The 18691-nt window shown below is 51.1% G+C and overlaps 2 protein-coding genes across 3 annotated transcripts in view; one reads left to right on the top strand and one right to left on the bottom strand.

The window, feature by feature from the left end:
* Window positions 1–12119, top strand: part of LOC121485690 (centromere protein P) — a 222021-nt gene extending 209902 nt beyond the window's left edge. For both annotated transcript variants that reach the window (XM_041746387.1, XM_041746388.1), the window contains 3 exons: window positions 10535–10614; window positions 11332–11423; window positions 11701–12119. In XM_041746387.1, coding sequence (XP_041602321.1) covers window positions 10535–10614; window positions 11332–11423; window positions 11701–11906 — 378 coding nt within the window. In that variant the 3' untranslated portion in view covers window positions 11907–12119. The remainder of the gene's footprint in view (window positions 1–10534; window positions 10615–11331; window positions 11424–11700) is intronic.
* Window positions 12120–12622: 503 nt separating this feature from the next.
* The window catches only part of IPPK (inositol-pentakisphosphate 2-kinase), a 41477-nt gene continuing 35408 nt past the window's right edge, over window positions 12623–18691 (bottom strand). The window contains exons 12-13 of the mRNA XM_041745729.1: window positions 15728–15807; window positions 12623–13904 (exon numbers count right to left, since the gene is read on the bottom strand). Of these exons, the coding sequence (XP_041601663.1) occupies window positions 13679–13904; window positions 15728–15807 (306 nt within the window). The 3' untranslated portion in view covers window positions 12623–13678. The remainder of the gene's footprint in view (window positions 13905–15727; window positions 15808–18691) is intronic.

Below are 18691 nucleotides of genomic sequence, written 5' to 3'. Positions count from 1 at the left end.
TCATGCAGCAAAGATTTCTAAGTTTCAGGTTTTGGCCCTTTTATATCAAATGTGATCCAACTAATTCTAGTTCAACAAAATCATGTGGATTGTGTTTTCAGAATAGAGAGTGTTAGGCAATTGAGCTTTTGTGTAAATGAGCCAACAGGGAGTCAACAGGAAAATCTCCATGTTTTCAGACAACTTTAAGCTTTTCCACACATTGAAATACCAGGAGAGTGGTAATGTCCTGAAAACATGACTCAGAATGCACAGAAAAGCAGTAAAAACTACTGTGCATTTTTCCAGGGAAAAATAAAAAAAATACCTACTGAAAGGTGTGCCCTTGTGATCAGTCATGAGCCAGGAAAAGGCTCGAAAGCCCCCAAAACAGTAACTCAGGGACCTCTGTCCCAAGAGGGGGGCTTCCAGGTGCTCGTCCTGCAGGAGGATCAGTTCCCGGCGCCAAGCCCTGGAGTATCCGTGCAAGGACTGACTGCGTGTAGGGTCACTGCTCCTCCGGGCACACATGAGTGCCGAAAAGACCCAGACCACTGAGCAGACTTCCGGATGAAGGAGGGACGAGGTGTCCTTTACCGAGGTTGTGGTAGCACAGGGGGGCCCCTCTGTCTGCCTTCTCTGCTAGAGCGAAGCGTCACGCACTCAGGGATGCTCTCTTCCTTGGTTTTACTTTGATAGAAATACAAGGGCACACATTGTAAACATGCTGTTGGATAATTGTTCACAGAATGAACCTGCAGGGCCACCAGCCGGATGGGGAAGCAGAGCACGAGCCCCCACACCCCCTCCCCGCAGGGCCAAAGCCTGCCACCCCGCCACCACGGAGCGTGACTGTGCTGTGTCTGGGCATCTCCCCACGTGGAGCGTGGCCTTCTGTTCTGCGAGTGAGCCACAGTGTATTCACCCAGGACTCTGTTCTGGTGCCTCCCGGGTTCTGGCGTTTGTAAATAGTGCTGCTTCCCACATGTCTCCCGGTGACACGGGTACGGATTTAGATTGGGTGGGACTGCAAAGCTCTGAGGAGACACATTCAGCTTCAGGGGCATTGCCTGCAACATGGGAGGGCTATCATCACACCATGTCCAGACCTGCCTTGTCACTTGTTTGCAGCCATCCAGGTGTATTGTGACGTCCCAGCACAGTTTTTGCTGCATCTCCCTGGTGTTCAGGAAATGAACTGTCCTTTATCAGGACATAGCCACGGTTTAGCAGAGTCTCCAGGGTTTTTATTAGAACTCTCTTAACACAGGTGACCGAGGATTGGAACAGAAACCTAACTCACACAGGCTGAGCAGAAAGGGAGTGAGTGGCTCCGGGAGCAATATGGGCTGGAATGGCTCAAACGGTCCAAGAAAGGGTCACCCAAGCGTGGGGTCGCACCGAGGTGGAGGATGAGCCCCCATAGGCACCTGCCAGGGCAGCATGCAACCTTGCACAGCCTGGAGGAGCCGCTTGTGACCCCCTCATCTCTCTTTAGCCGAGGGGCCCTGCAGGCAAAGGCTCGGTCCACCTGTTAGTTGGTGCAGGTTGGTCATCGGCCGTTTGTGAAGAGCCCATAGTCTGTGAGGATGATCTCCTGAGTGGGCAGGTCGGCGGCCCACAGCCGCCCCCACGTGGGTCAGGCCAGGTCATCATGTAAGTGCGCAGGAACATGAAGCATGTTTACAGGAGCTGCTTGAGCAGGAGAAAGCAATTCAGGACAAGAAGGAAAATCCTCTGCCCTCATTTCCCCAAGAGAAACTCCGTGATGAAAATAGGGATCAGCACGCATTCTTGGTCTGAAGAGACACCAATAGGTCCAAGTGTTTTCCGTGTTCTCACGTGTTCTGAGTCTCTGGTCAAGCCCAAGGCCACATGGCCTCCCCCCACCCTGCCCAGGCCAGCGGTGACAGTGCTGCTGGGTCAGCCACGGGGCCTGTGGCCCTTGTTCTAGGACCAAAGAGCAACTGTGCTTCCCCCTTGGAGTGACAGATGGGAGCCCCATGTGAACCTTGCAGGATGGCGGCTGCCCTGTTGGGTTTTCCTCCCTCTCCCTCTCATCTCAGCTGCCCTGTGGGATCCAGGCTGGGAGTCCTGAGGCTGGAAAAGGATGGCAAGTAAAAACTGAGGAAACTGGACCAAGTATAGGCGCCAGTTATGAAAGGGATGTGTCAATACGGGTTCGTAGTCCTGGCAAACGTGCCACCTCACATTGGATGGAAATCCTGTGGGAACTGCACCCCGTTGACCCCATTCCTGTCTATCTGACATTGTCCTCAAAGTAAGGTTTATTTGTTGTTTTAATTTGGTAGAGGATCTTGGAAGATCCTCTGCACAGAGGCCTGCGGCAGGACTGTCCCAAGTCGGCGTGCAGCCTTGAGCTGGACTTTGGGTCACCTGTGGTCAGGAGCCCGGCTCAGCTTGGCTGCCCTAGGGGCTCTGCATGTGTGTCTCTGAGGCATGTTTTTCTTATTCTTCAAATGGGCGTCATTGTAAACCCCACCTCATGAAGGGATCCTGCAATTCAACATGTAGAGATGACACAGAACTTGGGCTACTTGGGCCATCCTGCACACAGGAGGGACAGGCCCACCCAGTGTCCATTGTCATCAGCTCTGTGTGTAAAATAAATCTACATATGTCGCCCTGGAGCTGCCTGTGGGGCTCAGGCAGGTGGGCACCCAGCTCTTGATTTCGGCTCAGGTTGTGACCCAGGTCCTGGGATGGAGTCTCTTTCTCTCTCTGCACCCCCCCAATAAGTAAATAAGATATTAATAAAGTTACTCTTAAAAAAAAAAATAAATAAAGTTACTCTTAAATTCTATATCCAAACTAATCATCAAGTTTAATTAAAAATACCGTGGGAGCCCTGGAAGGCTCAGCGGTGGAGTGTCTGCCTTCAGCCCAGGTCATGATTCCCAGGTCCTAAGATTGGGTCCCACATCAGGCTCCCTGCAGGGAGCCTGCTTCTCGCTCTACCTGTGTCTCTGCCTCTCTGTGTCTCTCATGAATAAATAAATGTTTAAAAAAAAAATCGTTAACTATGAGAGGCCTCAGACGTCAAGGATGGAAACACATGGCCTTCCCTGGGCCTGCCCAGCACTCCTGGAATGGCCACAGAGGACGCACAGGGGCAGGCATGCATAGAGGAGGCAGCAGGCAGAGTGGGGGCACCCCGTGAAGACAGGACACAGAGGCCCCACCACAGAAAGGCTGAGTCTGTCCTTTGGAGCCTGTGCAAGGGGAAGGTGGCCCCACAGTGACAGAGGGTCGTCTGAGGAAGAAAGGAATGCCAGGAAAACAGCACATTCAGTAAGAGACGGGAAGACACACATTCCCCATAGGGTCGGGAGCCGGGCCACGTCCTCACCTGGCCTGTGCTGTGGAGCATGTGAGCAGCCTTGAAGGATGCTCGTGTTTCCCAGCAGACGTTTGTGTGGCTGCTGTCAGGGTCGTGTTGCCAGCATGAACCCCGGTACTAGCTGATTGTAATAACAGGGTCCCCTGTGTTATGACTGTTTAAACTCAGGATCTGCTCTGTGGTGGAACGTTCACAAGCTCAGGTCGGGACCTGACAGCCTGAAGTGTGAATCAGTTTATTGTTGTGTCATGTTGAGTGACTGTCAGGATTTCCTCCTGAATGCCTGTCAGGCTCATTTGAATGTGCGTTCTGCTGGTAGCAGCACGCAGCAGGCGTGAGGCCGGCGTGAGTGCGTGCACATTGGGGGCATGAGGCCCTCGGGTAAAGGTGAATTGTGTGTGGCCGTTTGTGTGTGAGATTTGTATTTTTGTCAGATAAACTTAAGACCTTAAAAAGTCAAAGTGAGGAAAAAAATTAAATGAGACCCTGGTAACTATCAAGCCAGTATCAATATTTTGGGCAATGTTCCTGTGACATTTATGAGATAACGAGAGTTCACACCTTAGTGATGATGAAATCACCTGTGAATATTTAGATTGTTACTTCCGTTATCCACATGCATGTTGTTCTTTTGCGAGCACGATTGCATATTCACACTTACACGAAGGGAAACTTGTGAAATTACCTCTAAAGATTAGTTTCTAGCATGTTTCCATTTACACGTGTGTATTCAGCTTCTTAATGACCATTTCTGATGATTTTAAAAGAAACTAGTGTAGCTCACCTTTGTGATGACTGCTTGAGGAGGGGCCGCGCGCTCGCAGGGGCTCCGTCCACGCCGGCCGGTGAGGGCTCGCCGGTGAGGGCTCTGGCCTCACACCCCAACCCATTGCTGCGCACGGACCGCCACACGCTCCCCAGCTGGTTTCTCAAATGGGAGAGAATGGTGTTTGTAGATGGTTCTCCCTATGCATCCCGTAGCCTTCTGCTCCTCCTCCCATTGATGTTTCCCAGATGAGGTGCCTGTGGCCACACCTCATGCTGTGACCTCTCATGCTGGCAACGGCTTGGTTTCCTAAAAGTGCTGCTTGCTGTGGAGAGGGAGCACGGACAGGTTTGGAGGTCTGTGGGACAGACGGGCCCTCCTCACCCTGAGCTGGATGGACAGGGGGTGGGTGATACGGATGGCGTGTCCCCCGTGCGCTGGGCCCCCGCCCCTGGGAGCTGCTCTCAGAACCGGGTGGGCGGTCGGGGGCAGGATTGTGCAGGGGACACCGTGCATCTAGACTTTCTGGGGGGCCGGTGGGCTGTTGACAGGAGAACAGCACTCTCCACCTCACGGACTGAACGGGCTCTACAACGCCCCTGGGCTGGGCCGTGCACAGCACGCTGTTGTCCAGGCAGAAGCCCTGCAGATGCAAGGTCAGACCCAGGATAAATAAAACTGAAACAGGCAACTGTAAATGTGCAACTGAGGGGTTTTTTGAGAATTTTTTTTTAGCTTAATACAAGTAAAATGAAATACAAAAAATGTAGCAGAAACTATAGGGAAATAGAAAGAAACATGGTTATGGGACCTGGGAATTTAGGCTAGAAGGCTGCCCTGTGGAGGTCTCAAGACTGTCCTGCGACTGACACAGCAGCACAGACAGGGCTCACACCTCTGCTGGAGGCCTGGGGATGAGGGGGGGCTTGGGGACAGTGAGTCAAAAGGAAGAGAGCGGAGCAGGTGGCATCCTGGGCCCTCAGGAACAAAGGTGCTGAGGCCCCTGTGGCACAGATGCTCCCCGGTCACTGGGTTCAACAGTCATCCAGGGTCGCTTCCCAAGAGGAGACGGCGTCACACAGGTGATTGTGGCACAGTTCCCTCCCAACTCCTGTGCTCAGTGTCGGGAGTGGGGGGGGGTGCACCCACCAGACAGAGGGTGCACCTGCGCCTCCGGGACCTCATCATGGCCGCTTGGGTTTGAATTTTGTATCATTTTCACCAAAAGCACCAAATCTGCTTTTGATTTTTTTTCCCCATTTACAAATGTAAACAGTGTGGGAACTGGCTGCTGCAGACTTGACGTGGACGTGCAGCCCTTCCTGACAGCCAGGGACCCTTCACTGGGACCTTCTGTCGGAAAACCCCCATGTCCTCACTTCTGACGGGCTGGGTCCCTGGGATCCCCGGTCCCTGCCAAGAGCCCCAGAACAAGACAGAGGGTGGGGGGGCAGCTCTGGATGGGCTGGGGCCAGACACCACCTGCAGACGCTGGGGGCCGGGAGCAGGTCAGCTGGTAGTGTTACTAACGCATATTCCCTGTGCCCGGCCAGCAGTTGGCCAGAGCTGCTCAGCATTTCCCAGTTGGTTTCTGGGACTGGGAGCCTGGGTGTGGGGCTGGGAGCCTGCATCTGAGGGCGGGCAGGGACCCATGGAGGCTGGGGCTGCTCCCCGCCTCTCACCCCAGATCCCCAGGCACAGACGGCAGGGATGTTTCTAGGAGCACAGCCAGGAAAGCTGAGCAGCAGCTGAGCTCTGGGTGCCCCCACCTCCTCTCATTCAGGCCTGAACCCCAGGGCCACTTGCTTGGCCCTCACCACAGGGTCCCTGCACCTAGCACGGTGCCAAGCAGGCCCTCAGGGAGAGCGCCCTGAGCTGAGAGGGCATAGCTGCCCCAGCCCCAACACTGGAGGAACTTCCTGTGGAAACAGTCTCGTTCTCATAGGATAACGCACTCGCTTTGCTGGCTTGCTGAGTCCTGACAGATGCCCTTGCAGCCCATACCCCCCTCCCCGGGACCTCTGTTCCCCCTGCAGGCTCATGTCCATGCTCCTGTGTGGGTGACGCTGCTGGATGTCCCTGTGCAGACGGCCCGGGTGGTCTGCACACCTGCGGTGGGGACCGGCCTCGTTTCTGGGTTTGGGCCCTGATGAGTGAACAGTTGCATACAATTCTCTGGGCACGTGTTGGGTTCTCTCAGGAGAATACTCAGGCTGATCATGTGGTACGTGCTAGGTATCAACCCTTAAGCCACCAGACCCACGGTTCCCACCAGCAACGGATGATGCTGCGCTTCACACATCTTTCCCTAAACTTGGTATTTTAGTCTTTCTCTTGTTAGCACCACGTACCTACCAGGGTGGCTATCTCGCTGGATGTCATTTGCGTTTCCCCAGCGAGCACCAATACCTCCATTATCCTGCCACCTCTCTTCTTTGGTGAGGTATCTTTAAATCTTTCCACCATTACATGCTTTGGGTTGTCTTGTTAATGAGTTTTTAGTGGCCTTTCCATGTAGCCCGAGGCTGATAATTTCTAATTCTAATGAAGCTAATATATCAGTTACCAATTTATTTTTCTTTTACAGATCCTGGTTTTTGTATCTGAGAAATCTTTAACCCAGAACTACAAGGATTTTTTAAAATTTTTTTTATTATTTATTCATGATAGTCATAGAGAGAGGAGAGAGAGGCAGAGACACAGGCAGAGGGAGAAGCGGGCTCCATGCTGGGAGCCCGACGCAGGACTCGATCCCGGGAGTCCGGGATCGCGCCCTGGGCCAAAGGCAGGCGTTAAACCGCTGAGCTACCCAGGGATCCCCCAGAACTACAAGGATTTTTAAATTTTTCATAAGTTTTATGGTTTTCACTCTTACACTCAGATCTGTGATCCATTTCTGTGTATGAGAGAAGCATGGAGGCTCATTTTTCTACATAAATACATTTAGTCATCCTAGCACCATCTGTTGGAAAGTCTGGGCTGTTTTGTCCTTTGGTGAAACCTCACACATTTCTGGACCAGCCATTTTCAAATACAAGATGTTACTAGCACGTAACCAGAACCAATTAAATGGGGGAAGGAACAGTCTTTTCCACAACTAATATGGAGACAGCTGGACAGTCACAGTTTGGAGAATGAACATGGCCTGTGGCCTGCCTCTCACCAGCTACAGAGAGGTAAACGTGGAGCAAAGAAATAATTTTAAAAGCTGAAAATATAAAAACTCTTAGAAAAAAAACAAGTGTCAATCTCTGTGACTTGGGCTCAGCAGTGGTTTCTTAGCTGTGGCACCAGAAGCACAAGAAGACAATAGATAAATTGGACTTTGTCAACATTAAAAACTTTATGCAGGTGACACCAGTAAGGACATGAAAAGACAGTCCACACAATGGGAGAAATCCACAGTCTGACAGGTGCTTTGTATCCAGACTCTATAAAAAGCTACTATAGGGACTCCTGGGTAGCTCAGTGGTTGAGCATCTGTCTTTGGCTCAGGGCGTGATCCCAGAGTTCTGGGATCGAGTTCCATGTCGGGCTCCCCGTGGGACACCTGCTTCTCCCTATGTCTCTGCCTTCTCTCTGTGTCTCTCATGAATAAATAAAATCTAAAAAAAAAAAAAGCTATTATAATCAATAATAAAAATAGCCCAGTTTGAAAATTAGGCAAAGGATCTGAACACACATCTCCCCAGAGAAGGTGAGGATGACCAGGGAGCCCATGTGAGGAGGCTCAGCATCCATGTCCATCCCTGACAACCAACAACCAGCAGACCCACGGTGATCTCCCACCAGGAGGGCGGCGCTGTTTAAACCCATGAGCAACAAGGATGGTCAGATGCTGTCCATAGAATCCTACAAACGAGGGGGTGGAGCCCCACACGGCTCAGCAGCCACCCCCCAGTGCGTAACTACGAGGTAGAACACAGGTGCCCACAGCACCCGCAGCAGCATCATCTCCAGGAGCCAGAGCTCAGCCATCCACAGGGGGTGTTACCGGGCAGCAAGAAGGGCACTGGCACCCACACGGTGGGCACATCCCTGAAAACATGCACAGGAGAGGCTGGTCACACGGGTCAGTGCCTGGGGCACACGGCAGGTGTGGGCTCGGGGCTTCCACGTGTGTGTGGACACTCAGGTGCATCTCAGCTTCATGTGTGAGGGGGAGGCAGACAGGCGCCCTGCGCCTTCCCCTCTGGGCTCAGCACACGAGGCCGGGCCTCTCCAGTCTGCTCCTGAAGACTCTGTTCCCTTAGGACCAGCCACTACTTCAACTGCACAGCAAGTCTCGGGCTTGGAAGGGTCTGACCCCAAACCAGCGTCCCTGCAGCCACCACCAGCTGGCACAGACCCCCAGGCATGGGGCAAACATCCGAACAGATACCCATGTCAAATCCCCACTTAGGATGAAGGCTGATGCCCCGTGTGCAAAGCCTCTTCCCAGCCTTCTCACCACCAGGAAAGCACAACTCCCATCACGCAGTAACACACGTGGCCCGAAGTTGCTGTTGAAGTGTGCTCGTTGGCCTCAGAGCTGCAGCAGCGCGTACCAGGGTTCACGAGACCCATCTCTGGGCACCACTGGCCGCCTGGGGTCTGTCCCACGCCACCTCCTTCACATGTGTGCCTCTGCCCCAAGCACCTGAGGTCGCCAGGCAAGCGTAAGGGGCCAGTGTGTAGGCCACGGCCATCCCGTGGGTGAGAGGGAGCTTGCCCCCAGCCGCACGCAGCCCCATGCACTCTGCACAAACACCAAGTGCCTGACCTCCTCCTTGTGTCAGCATTTCTACTGATTGTTTTCTTTTTATTTTATAAGCGAGAGGGAGGGAGGGAGTCTTAGTGAACACTGCCGCCTCCTGCTGGTGAGGTGGCCTTGCCCCTGGGCCCCGGCCCTGCGGTGCTTGAGTATCCTCCGGGTGTCCCTCCTGCAGCTGTTACTAATTTAGAAGAGCTTGAGGTCTACAAATCAACCAGCACTTTCACTTAAAACACGTAGGTATATATTTTCTCATACGCAGTTTTACTGAAATTAGAAACTGTAAGCTTAAACCAGGCCGAGCCCAGGATTTGGTCAGAATGGCCTGGTGTTTGGACGTGTTCTTGCTCCGTCGGCATCTTTCACATGTGGGTCTGGGAGCTCTGGCTCCACAGGCTGCTCCTGGAGAGGCTATGCCACATCTTTGTCCCCACAAGACCTCGTTCTGCACATGCAGCACATGTGTCCTTAGCAGTCTGAAGCCTCGGTTCCGCCATCCACCCCACCAGCCTGGCCACTCTGTCCCATGAGGATCCAGGGAGCAAGGGCAGGCTCACATCTGACCTCAGGGTTGCCCAGTGGGCGGAGGGAGAGAAGACGTCCCCCATGCAGCCTGGGAGCCCACGGGCCCTCTGCCACAGGCCATGCTCAGGTGCTGGTTCTGGGAGAGTAGAGCTCCCCACGCCCCTGTGGCTTTTCTAGAATATTAGGCGGAGGGGAAAGCTGAGCCTGCCTTATAGTCACAAGCCTAGAAATCTATGAAATTCCACTTTCTTTCCTTCTCAGAGAGAAAACCTTTGACTCTAGGATGGCATGTGGTCTCATGAAGCGGACTTGGCACAGCTGTTGAGATCCCGTTAGCAGAGTGGTGGGCACACTTCTGGGGGAGAGCAACACAAGGTCACTGTGGCACCCGCCCCCCGCTCAGATGGGCAGGGTGGGAGGTCATGGTGGCAGGGGCCTGCCCGGGCGCTTCTGCGTGAGGGCCTAGTCAGGCCAAGTGCTGAAGCTGCAGAGAACGAGGGGTGCAGGTCACCCAAGTCTCCAAGGAGCAGGACCACAGAGGGGCCTGGGGAGGATACTGTTCCCTAATCTGCTGACCTGCAGGGAAGAGCGTGTGGGCATGTGGGGGCCATGCAGATGCGGAAGGATCTGGAATGGGTCGGCTGGGTTGGAGGATGGGGTCACCTGTGGGGACCAGCAGAGGGGCCCTGACAGTGCGATAGACGTCAAACTCAAGGCAGTGGAAGTGAGAGCAGAATTTATGGAGGGTCCGCGTGCCAGCAGGTGGACAGCATGTCTGGATGCATGGAAAGGAGGCGGGAGTCCCGTGTTGTTCAGGGTCCCCTGCAGACATCCGGGAACTGATGGAACAGAGACAAGGGACCAGGTGTCACTCCTTGGAGCCAGGGGTGGGTGCACGGGAACATGCCTGGGAGAGATCCAGTTGCACGCCCTGGCCCAGCCCTAGCCGGCCCTAGACGCACTACTCCAGGGAAATCCTGACTCCTTGTCCCTCATGAGGATGTGCCGTGTGCACCGTGGGGCTTGTGTGGCGTGGAGCCTGCATGGTGTGGGGACCAGGACGGTCCCGGCAGCAGGCCTCAGCCAGGGCACTGCAACACGCATGGATGGATGCCGCTTGAATGCCCCATTCCTGCCTCATCTCCCCCAGGACAAGTACCCGGAAGTCGTGCACCTACCAGAGGGGGCTGCGTCCAGCTGCATGGGGGTCCGGAGCGCCTGCCAGCCAGGGTGAGTGTGGACGCCCCACAGGGCAGCCTCCCTGGCACCCAGATGAGGGGTCCAAGTGGTAGAATGCGAGTGTCAGGTGACCTCGAGACAACAGAACTGTGAGGGCGAGGGCAGTGCAGCCGCAGCTGTGGTGCTAGGCCCCCTGCAGGCCAGGCTCTGTCCTCACTGGCTGGCTGTGGTAAAGGTAGGGAGGACCCCTGGGGCCCTTGTGTGCCTGTGGGGACCCCGCCCCCCACACACCTGAGGCATGTGCACGGCCTACACGATTTGTTTTCAGACCTTAAAATGGCTCCATAACTGCGGGCTTCTCGGACGTCCTGCGTCCGTCAGCATCACCCCAGAGCAAGTTCCTGTGGGCTCGGGTAGCTGTGTGCACTTCGGCCTCGGTGCTTCTGCTCCGTTAGCAGTGTATTCCTGCCACCTCCAGGTCTTGGGCATTTGGGTTCTGACCCCTGAGTCCATGGGCCCTGTGCTGGCAGCAGGAGCCTGGGGGTAGCAGCTCGACTTCCTGTCGCTGCTGCTTCTCAGAGCAGCACACATCCCTGTTGCTCTACATCATGGATGGAACAGCATTCTGCTGGGTCTTGGGGTCCGTTCCCTCTTTGTTGGTGGGCAGATGTATGCAGGGGCACCTGCTCAGGGAGGGTGACAGTGCCACATTGTTGACGCTTCACCAGATTCCAAACAGCACTTAGGAATGGATTTCACGTCTTCCAGGTTCGAGCTGGTCATCGTTTGGAGGATGCACATGGAGGAAGAAGGGAAGGTTTTTCCGAAGCTGGATCTTCTCCCCAAAGTGCCACAGCAAGGTAGGGGCCCACAGGGGAAGTGCTGAGGACTTACGTGCCCAACTGACGCCTGCTTCTGGCATCTGGTTTTCATGGCAAGAATCAAAAGTTGGAAATCTGTACGGTTTATATCCATTTACCAATAATTGAAAGTACAGGTGAGAAGGGACAGTTCCCAGCCCTGGCGTGCAGGTCCGTGCCTAGTCCATGCCTGGCTCACAGTCATGACAGTTGTCAAGGGGTGGAGGCATTGGGGGAAGCCTTGGCAGAGCATCTCAGCCACATGTTCTCCCTGCAGCCCTGGAGCTAGACCAGCACCATGTCCTGGAGACAGCGCCCCTCCGCTTCAGAACCCTGCTGGGTGTGCTGGGCATCGAAGCTGCTCTAGAAAGCCTGATAACATCTCTGTGCCCAGCAGACAACCAGGTTCCGGCAAACACGCAGGTGTGTGATTTCATCCCACGTAAACAGTTACCGGCTTCCAGAGAAAAACCACACCTTTAGGACACAGTGTCTGTGCAGTTTCAGCACATGATATATAAGCTGATGGGATGTGGAAAAATAAACACGACTATTTGAAAACAAAATGCCAGACATGGATCATATGCCTGGCAGGCTTGGTTGGGGGTGCATGCAACTCTTAATCTTGGGGTCATGAGGTGAGCCCCATGTTGGTATAGATTACTAAAAAAAATAAAAGAAAAAAAAAAGCTTAACTTTTCAGAAAGTACAGAAGTGTCCATCCTTGGATCTGGGGGAGCAGCTGGTCCCCTCTCACCAAGTCTAAGGGTGGAGGCGTCCTGAGGGTTGGCCCTCCCCTTGCCACGCAGGGGCCACAGTCCTTAGACATTCCAGACACCAGGGCGACACACTACCCACCTTGCCACCCTGCTCTGCCCCCCACTCTTTCTTTGTGGTCTTCACATAGAAGTGGAGTAATCAGCTTAAAAAATGCAGTAATGCAGCCTTGTCCCCTCACACGAGGCCTCTGCACCAAAGGGCCTCCCCCTGTCACACCCCAGGGCCGCACCCCGGGCAAGCCCACCTCACACACACCAGCAACACCGATGCTTCCATCCTCCCATGTCCTTGTGGGGGCATCTCACCAGCTGCCTGCCCCCCAGTGCACACAGAGGAGCCACAAGTCATTTGGCACCTTTTTGAACCTTCAAGTGTGGAGGATGTAAATGTTAGAACATTGAATAAATTCTGAGAGCTGGTTTGATTCAAACAAGTATAATTCTCAAGTTATCACAAAATTCCCCACAAAAATTTACAATCAGCAAAATATTATTTTTCATGTAGCATTTTCATACAATCCCGTGGTTTCACTATTATAATCTTATGTTACAATAAACCTTCATTAGTCCCTCAAAACAATGATATAAATAATCTGTACAACCTACCATGGAATAAAAAACCGAAGCCAAGATTCCCCACAGTTTTCATAGCAGCCGGGCACACCCACGGTGACCCCAACGAGAACCCTCTTGGTGCCAGCCAGGAGTCACTCATCTTGAGGGAGCAGGGATGCGCCACACTAGCTCCGGCGGGGCTCCCTGCACACCCAGAGCACCTGGCGTGGAGTCGCCTTGACCCCTGCTCTGGGCAGCAGCGACCACACTGGGGCAGGAACACCTCATCTCCACTGAAGTAAAAGAGAAAATCATTGAGCTAAAAAGAGACTCAGTGCTCATGTGAGTGGTGTCTGCCCGTGACCTGAGTCCCACTCCCCAATGACCCTGTGCAGAGCAGTGGCCGTGGCACCTCCACAGAGACCCCGAGTCCACAACAACTCAGGACCAACGTCCACATCAGCCACCCGCCTGTTGGCAGCACAGCGCCCACAACATCTGTGCTGACCAGAGGCTCGCACAGAAAACAGTGACCACGTAACTCGGCTGGGACAGGTCCAGTAGTATCCATGTTTTCCTTCAAGTCCAAACTATAAGATGTATGGGACAATTCAAGTTTTCTACGTTAGCATGTGGTGGTAGGAGCGCCAAACCTTGGGTCTTAAGGCTTTGACATCAGAGATTAGACATGAGCCCAGGTGGGGAGGAAGGGGTGGGGACACGCGCACGAGCCCCCACCTCCTCATCCCGGAGGGTGCGTCTGCTGACCTTCCATTCCCGGTCCCCCAGACGCAGTCCCACCTGCACAAGGGCTAAACAGCAACCATGTTCACAGCCAGAGGTCTCCCAGCACAACAGAACAGCGCTCTCGTCCAACCCTCGCATTGTGTGTTCGAGGCTCCGAGACCCCGAAGAAAGCGCCTAGACCTTATGGAGGACTAACGTGCAGTCCTCGCTCTCCTTGAACCTGGGCGACATCATGGCCGTGTCTTTGGCGTGTACAGTCTTTGAATAGAAGTTGGCTATCTTGCCGTCCAGTTTGTACTGGTGAGGAATGCTCTCGTAGGGCTTGAGGTCAAGGTCCAGCACAGACACAGAGAAAGCAAACCTGGATCTCGATGAAAGAACCACAGGCCTTTGATCGGAGCTGCAAAGGAAAGAGCAGCTTGAAGACACACGGACCTCAAACCCCCACCCTGCTCAGGGTTCACACCCTGTGACGCCCACCAGGAGCACACAGGCCCAGCCTTTCCTCAGCCTGCCGCCGCAGCAAACTTCCTTCACACACTTTTTCCCACATCTGCTGAGAAGCCCATTCGTTCCCCGAGGCTCCTCTCCTCTGGGGAGAGAGATCTGGTTTCGTGCCTTAGTCTCACATCTTATCTGCAGTGTTTGATGTTTTGTTTTTAAGGCTTAGTTTTGTGTTTTCTAAACATCAGAACAGTCATGTGCTTATAACAAAAAAACGAACAATTATTTGTATTAAAACCAACCACTGAGAGGCCAGTTTTGAACTCTGTACTAAAACTGCTGTGTATCCATCTCACTCAGCCCTCAGAGGCTCACGTCCGACGACTGGTTAAATACATAAGCTCAGATAAGCCCAAGAAAAATACTCAGAAGTCCTAGTTTCCCCACACTTCCTACTCTTCTAGATTTGGAAGGCATCCCAAATACCACGAATTTCCCAAGCTCCTGCCTGGGAGGAGGGGAAAATGAACACACTCCTGTTCTAAGGAAGCTAATCAAGGCCGAGGCTCTCACTTTCCATGCCTGCTCTCAAGTGCTCCTTGTGGGGAGAGGGCATCCGGGCTCAGCCACTGGGGTCCCAGCCATGACCCAACCGGCGCTCAAGCTACAGAACATGTCGCTGTGTCCAGCACAACCTCCCGTGAGCCCAGGGCTCCGCTCCAATGCTGGACTCTTCCACGCTGCCCCACGGGGCTCCGGGGCCTGTATTCCACCCCTGCCCCGACCGCATCTGCCAAGCAGCTGGTGGGGCCTGCCAAGCCCGGGCCAGCCCCGTGCATTCCTGAGGGCAGGCCTGTTTCAGGAAGGGCAGCGGGTGACCTCTGCATGCTCCTGTCATGTGACCACGCCAGCGCACGGCAGGCACTTCCTCACGGGATCACGGGGGTCCTCAACTAAACAGAACAGCCTCTGTGTGTGCCACACCTTCTGAACATCCCTATGTGTTTCCTCTCTGCTCTGTGCCTGCCAGGGAACAGCAGCCCTGGGAATGTTTAGTTCAAAAAGGGGTGGCTGGCAGCCAACGATAAGGTCATCATGACCCAGGAACACATGTCAGAAGAATGTAGAACATTCCACAAACACTGTGTGGGGTTTGGCACCACAAGGATCACTGCTGAGGACGCCATCTAATTAGCAAGAAAAGATTATCAGGTTCATCCTGAATTCCTAAAAAAAGGAAGGGGAGGGGACCAGACACAATACTAACATCCAAGGAGACCTGCCAACAGGAAGCCGAATGGCAGACGTGCTGCCCCATAGGCGAGGTGAGGGCCAAGGAGGCTCCTCTGGCCTCCACACATCAGTGGGCACGTGGGGCTTTAAGAGGAATTTCTACCATAGGATCCAAACTGCTGCTAAGTCTTTGGAGTATATTCTTAGAAAATCATAGTAGTCCCTAATAGGACATTGTAAGTTATTCTCTCTAAATGTCTTTCCAACTGAATCACAAGCTTATAGAGGTGCCTGCGTGGCTGAGTCAGTGAAGCATCTGCTTTCAGCTCAGGTATGATCTCAGTGTCTCAGGATCGCACCCCGACATCGTCTCCCTGCTTGGTGGAGAGTCTGCTTCTCCTCCCCCTCCCCCTAGCTCGTGGCCTCTCTCATAGTCGCTTGCTCTCAAAAAAATCTTTAAAAAAAAATCGCAAACTTATAGAGAGCAAGCAGCTAAGCAAACCGCAGTGCACGATTAGGTGTGAGGGGACAGCAGAAGCAGCTCACCTCGCATCCTGCAGGCAGGGGGAAAGCGCAATCATGATGGAGCAGTCCTTCGCAGTCATGGCCACCCGGTACTGCTGCACCTGTGGGGACGGAGAGGTCAGCACCAGGACCGCACCCCACCACAGTCCAGGAACCAGCTGCAAAACCCCCTTTGTTTTTCGAAGTTTCACATTATCATTTGAATTTGTTAGATTGAACAGCTCTCACTCACTACTAATCAAGGAAATGCAAATTATACCAAACATTTTTCACTTATCAGATGCACAAAACTACAAATATAGTCAGACACAGAATGGAGAATGGAAAGGCTAGACTTTCACTTTGAGTAAAGCCTGTGTCTTCAGGGCCAGCCCAACTGCGGCACAACCACACAAAGCTGGGGAACCGTGAACCCTGTCTTCAGGTTAGCAGCCTTCCAGGACCTGCAGCCCTGCTTCAAAGAGAGGAGTCACCAAAACTTGGGTGAGAGGACCCCCGACTTGCTAGGGCTTCCCTGGCCCCCAGCAGAAGCAAACCCAAGATCTCCTCTGGAAGAAGACATTATCCCAGGCCTTACAAATAATTTCTAAAGAACTGTAAAATACAGTAACTGGCACACAAATTAAAATATGCAGGTATAACACATGACATGAGTGAAAATTTGCAAAAATACCCCAGTCCCAGGTTAGCAGACATACACGTGGTCCCCAACTGCTATAGGTACCAGACAGATACGCTGCTCTGGTCAAAGAATAAAAACCAAAATTAAGAATGAGAGGAGAGCTGGAGACTATAGACTATATGTGAATTCTAGAACTGAAAAAATATAAAAATCAATATTAAGAATTTAAGAGATAGTTTTAACAGATTAGGAAAAATTCAAGAGACTTGCTACACTGGAAGATAGGTCCAAGGAAAAATATCCAGAATGAAGCATGTTAAGTAAAACAGCTGGAAAATACGAAGGAAACGGACAGAAATCAAATTTGAAGATGTTAATAAGGCCAAATATTTTCCAAAACTGAGTAAAGACATCAAGCCACAGACTCAAGAATGACTCTAAAAAAACAAAATCACTTTTACACATCACAAAACAAACACAAGGCTGAGTCACTAGCAGACCTACACAGAGGAGACACAAGAGTATCTTCAGACATCATCATCCCAGAGGTAAAAGCTCTGGGGTGCAGGGCCAAGAAAGAGCAACACCAGAGAAACATGTTGGTAAAAGGACACAGACTGTATAAACGGTAATCATCTCCTGGAGTTTAAAACAAGAGAATGCAAAAAAAAACAAAAACAAAAACAAAAACAAGAGAATACACAGCAATAGGATTTAAGTCAGAGGGACAGTAAAATACACTCTAAGAATTTTCTTGTCCAAAAACAGATTGAAGGTGCTAGAGGTCAACCGCTTGCTGCAAAGGTTAGGATAACCACTAAGAGAAAAAAAGCAAGAGACTCAGAAACTTCCAACAGAGAGGAGAAATGGTATGATAAAAAATAATAATAATAAATAACCTGAAAGAAAAGAAACCTAATAAAATAGGCGGTAAAAATTAAACCCAAGTAAAAAAATATCAAACCATGATAAATGGTTAATTACAAACACAAATATTAAAAACAGAAAAAGAGGGGATCCCTGGGTGGCTCAGCAGTTTAGCACCTGGCTTTGGCCCAGGGCGTGATCCTGAAGTCCCAGGATCGAATCCCATATCAGGTTCCTTGCACGGAGCCTACCTTTCCCTCTGCCTCTTTCTCTCTCATGAATAAATAAATAAAATATTAAAAAAAAAAAAAAACAAGAAAAACAAAAACAGAAAAAAGATAATGCAGTGCAAATATTAACCAAAAGAACCTAGATAAGTTACACTGGTATCAAAGGAAACTTTACAGAGATAAGGACATTGAAAATTATAAATGACACTTGAAAATGAAAATTTTTATTTACCAGAGGGTTTAACAATCACAAATTTAAGGAAGCTGATAATATAGCCTGCCCCAAAATAACTAACAGAAAATTCCATAATTATTATGTAAAACTTCAAAACATCTTCCTTTTGGAAGAAGCAGACAGTAAAATAAGGTTATAAAAGATCTGAACACATTCTGACCTAATGGGAAGATATAAAACATTGCACAATTTGAGAAGACACCTTTTTTCCAAGTATGCACAGAAGCATTTTTTAAATATATTGACCTTTATATATAAAACAATTTACAACATATTTCAAAGGATCAAAAGCTAATCTCAGATTTCAAAGGACCATATGGACTGTGTTCTCCCACCATAATGGAATGTTGCTAGTAGTCGATACAAAAAAGATTATGAGGGGCGCCTGGGTGCCCATTTAAGGAAAAAAATGATACAGTTCTTTCTTCACCTCTTCCAGAGAACCAGAAAATGAGCAAACATTCTTCATATGTTTAATGAGGCAGGCATACTGTCAATACAAAGACTTAACAAAGACATTACAAAAAACATCACCCACAATGTTTTTTTTGTGTGTGTGTTTGCATACATGTTTGTGTATGCACAAACAAGTTAATTCCAAAAAACACCTTAATCAAAATATTTGTTATTTGTATAAAAAATAAATAAAAAACCCCAAAAACCTACAACAAATAACTTAGTGGTAAAATGGTTTCTCTGAGAATGGGAATGAGACTAGATTTCTAACTGTCATAACTACATACAGCTAAGCAAACCAAAGTAAAAGGCATAAGAATTAGAAAGCAAATAATCAAATTCATAGACATATGATTCCATATAACCAAAATCCAAAAGCTGTAAGTGAGTGGTTAGAATCTGTGAGTTTAGCAAGGTTGACATATATAAAAGGTCAAATAGAAAAACCAATTGCATTCCTCTATATCCCAAACACTTTAAAATGAAATATAAAAATGTCTTTATCTTAGAGTGCGTGCACATGGAGGGGCAAGGGAGAGGAAATAAGGACAAAGAGACTCTCCGCTGAACAGGAA

This window comes from Vulpes lagopus, chromosome 2 (genome assembly GCF_018345385.1).
Source record: "Vulpes lagopus strain Blue_001 chromosome 2, ASM1834538v1, whole genome shotgun sequence".
Taxonomy (NCBI): domain Eukaryota; kingdom Metazoa; phylum Chordata; class Mammalia; order Carnivora; family Canidae; genus Vulpes; species Vulpes lagopus.
Note: the sequence above shows the minus strand (reverse complement) of the source record. Positions and strands in the feature narration are given on the sequence as shown.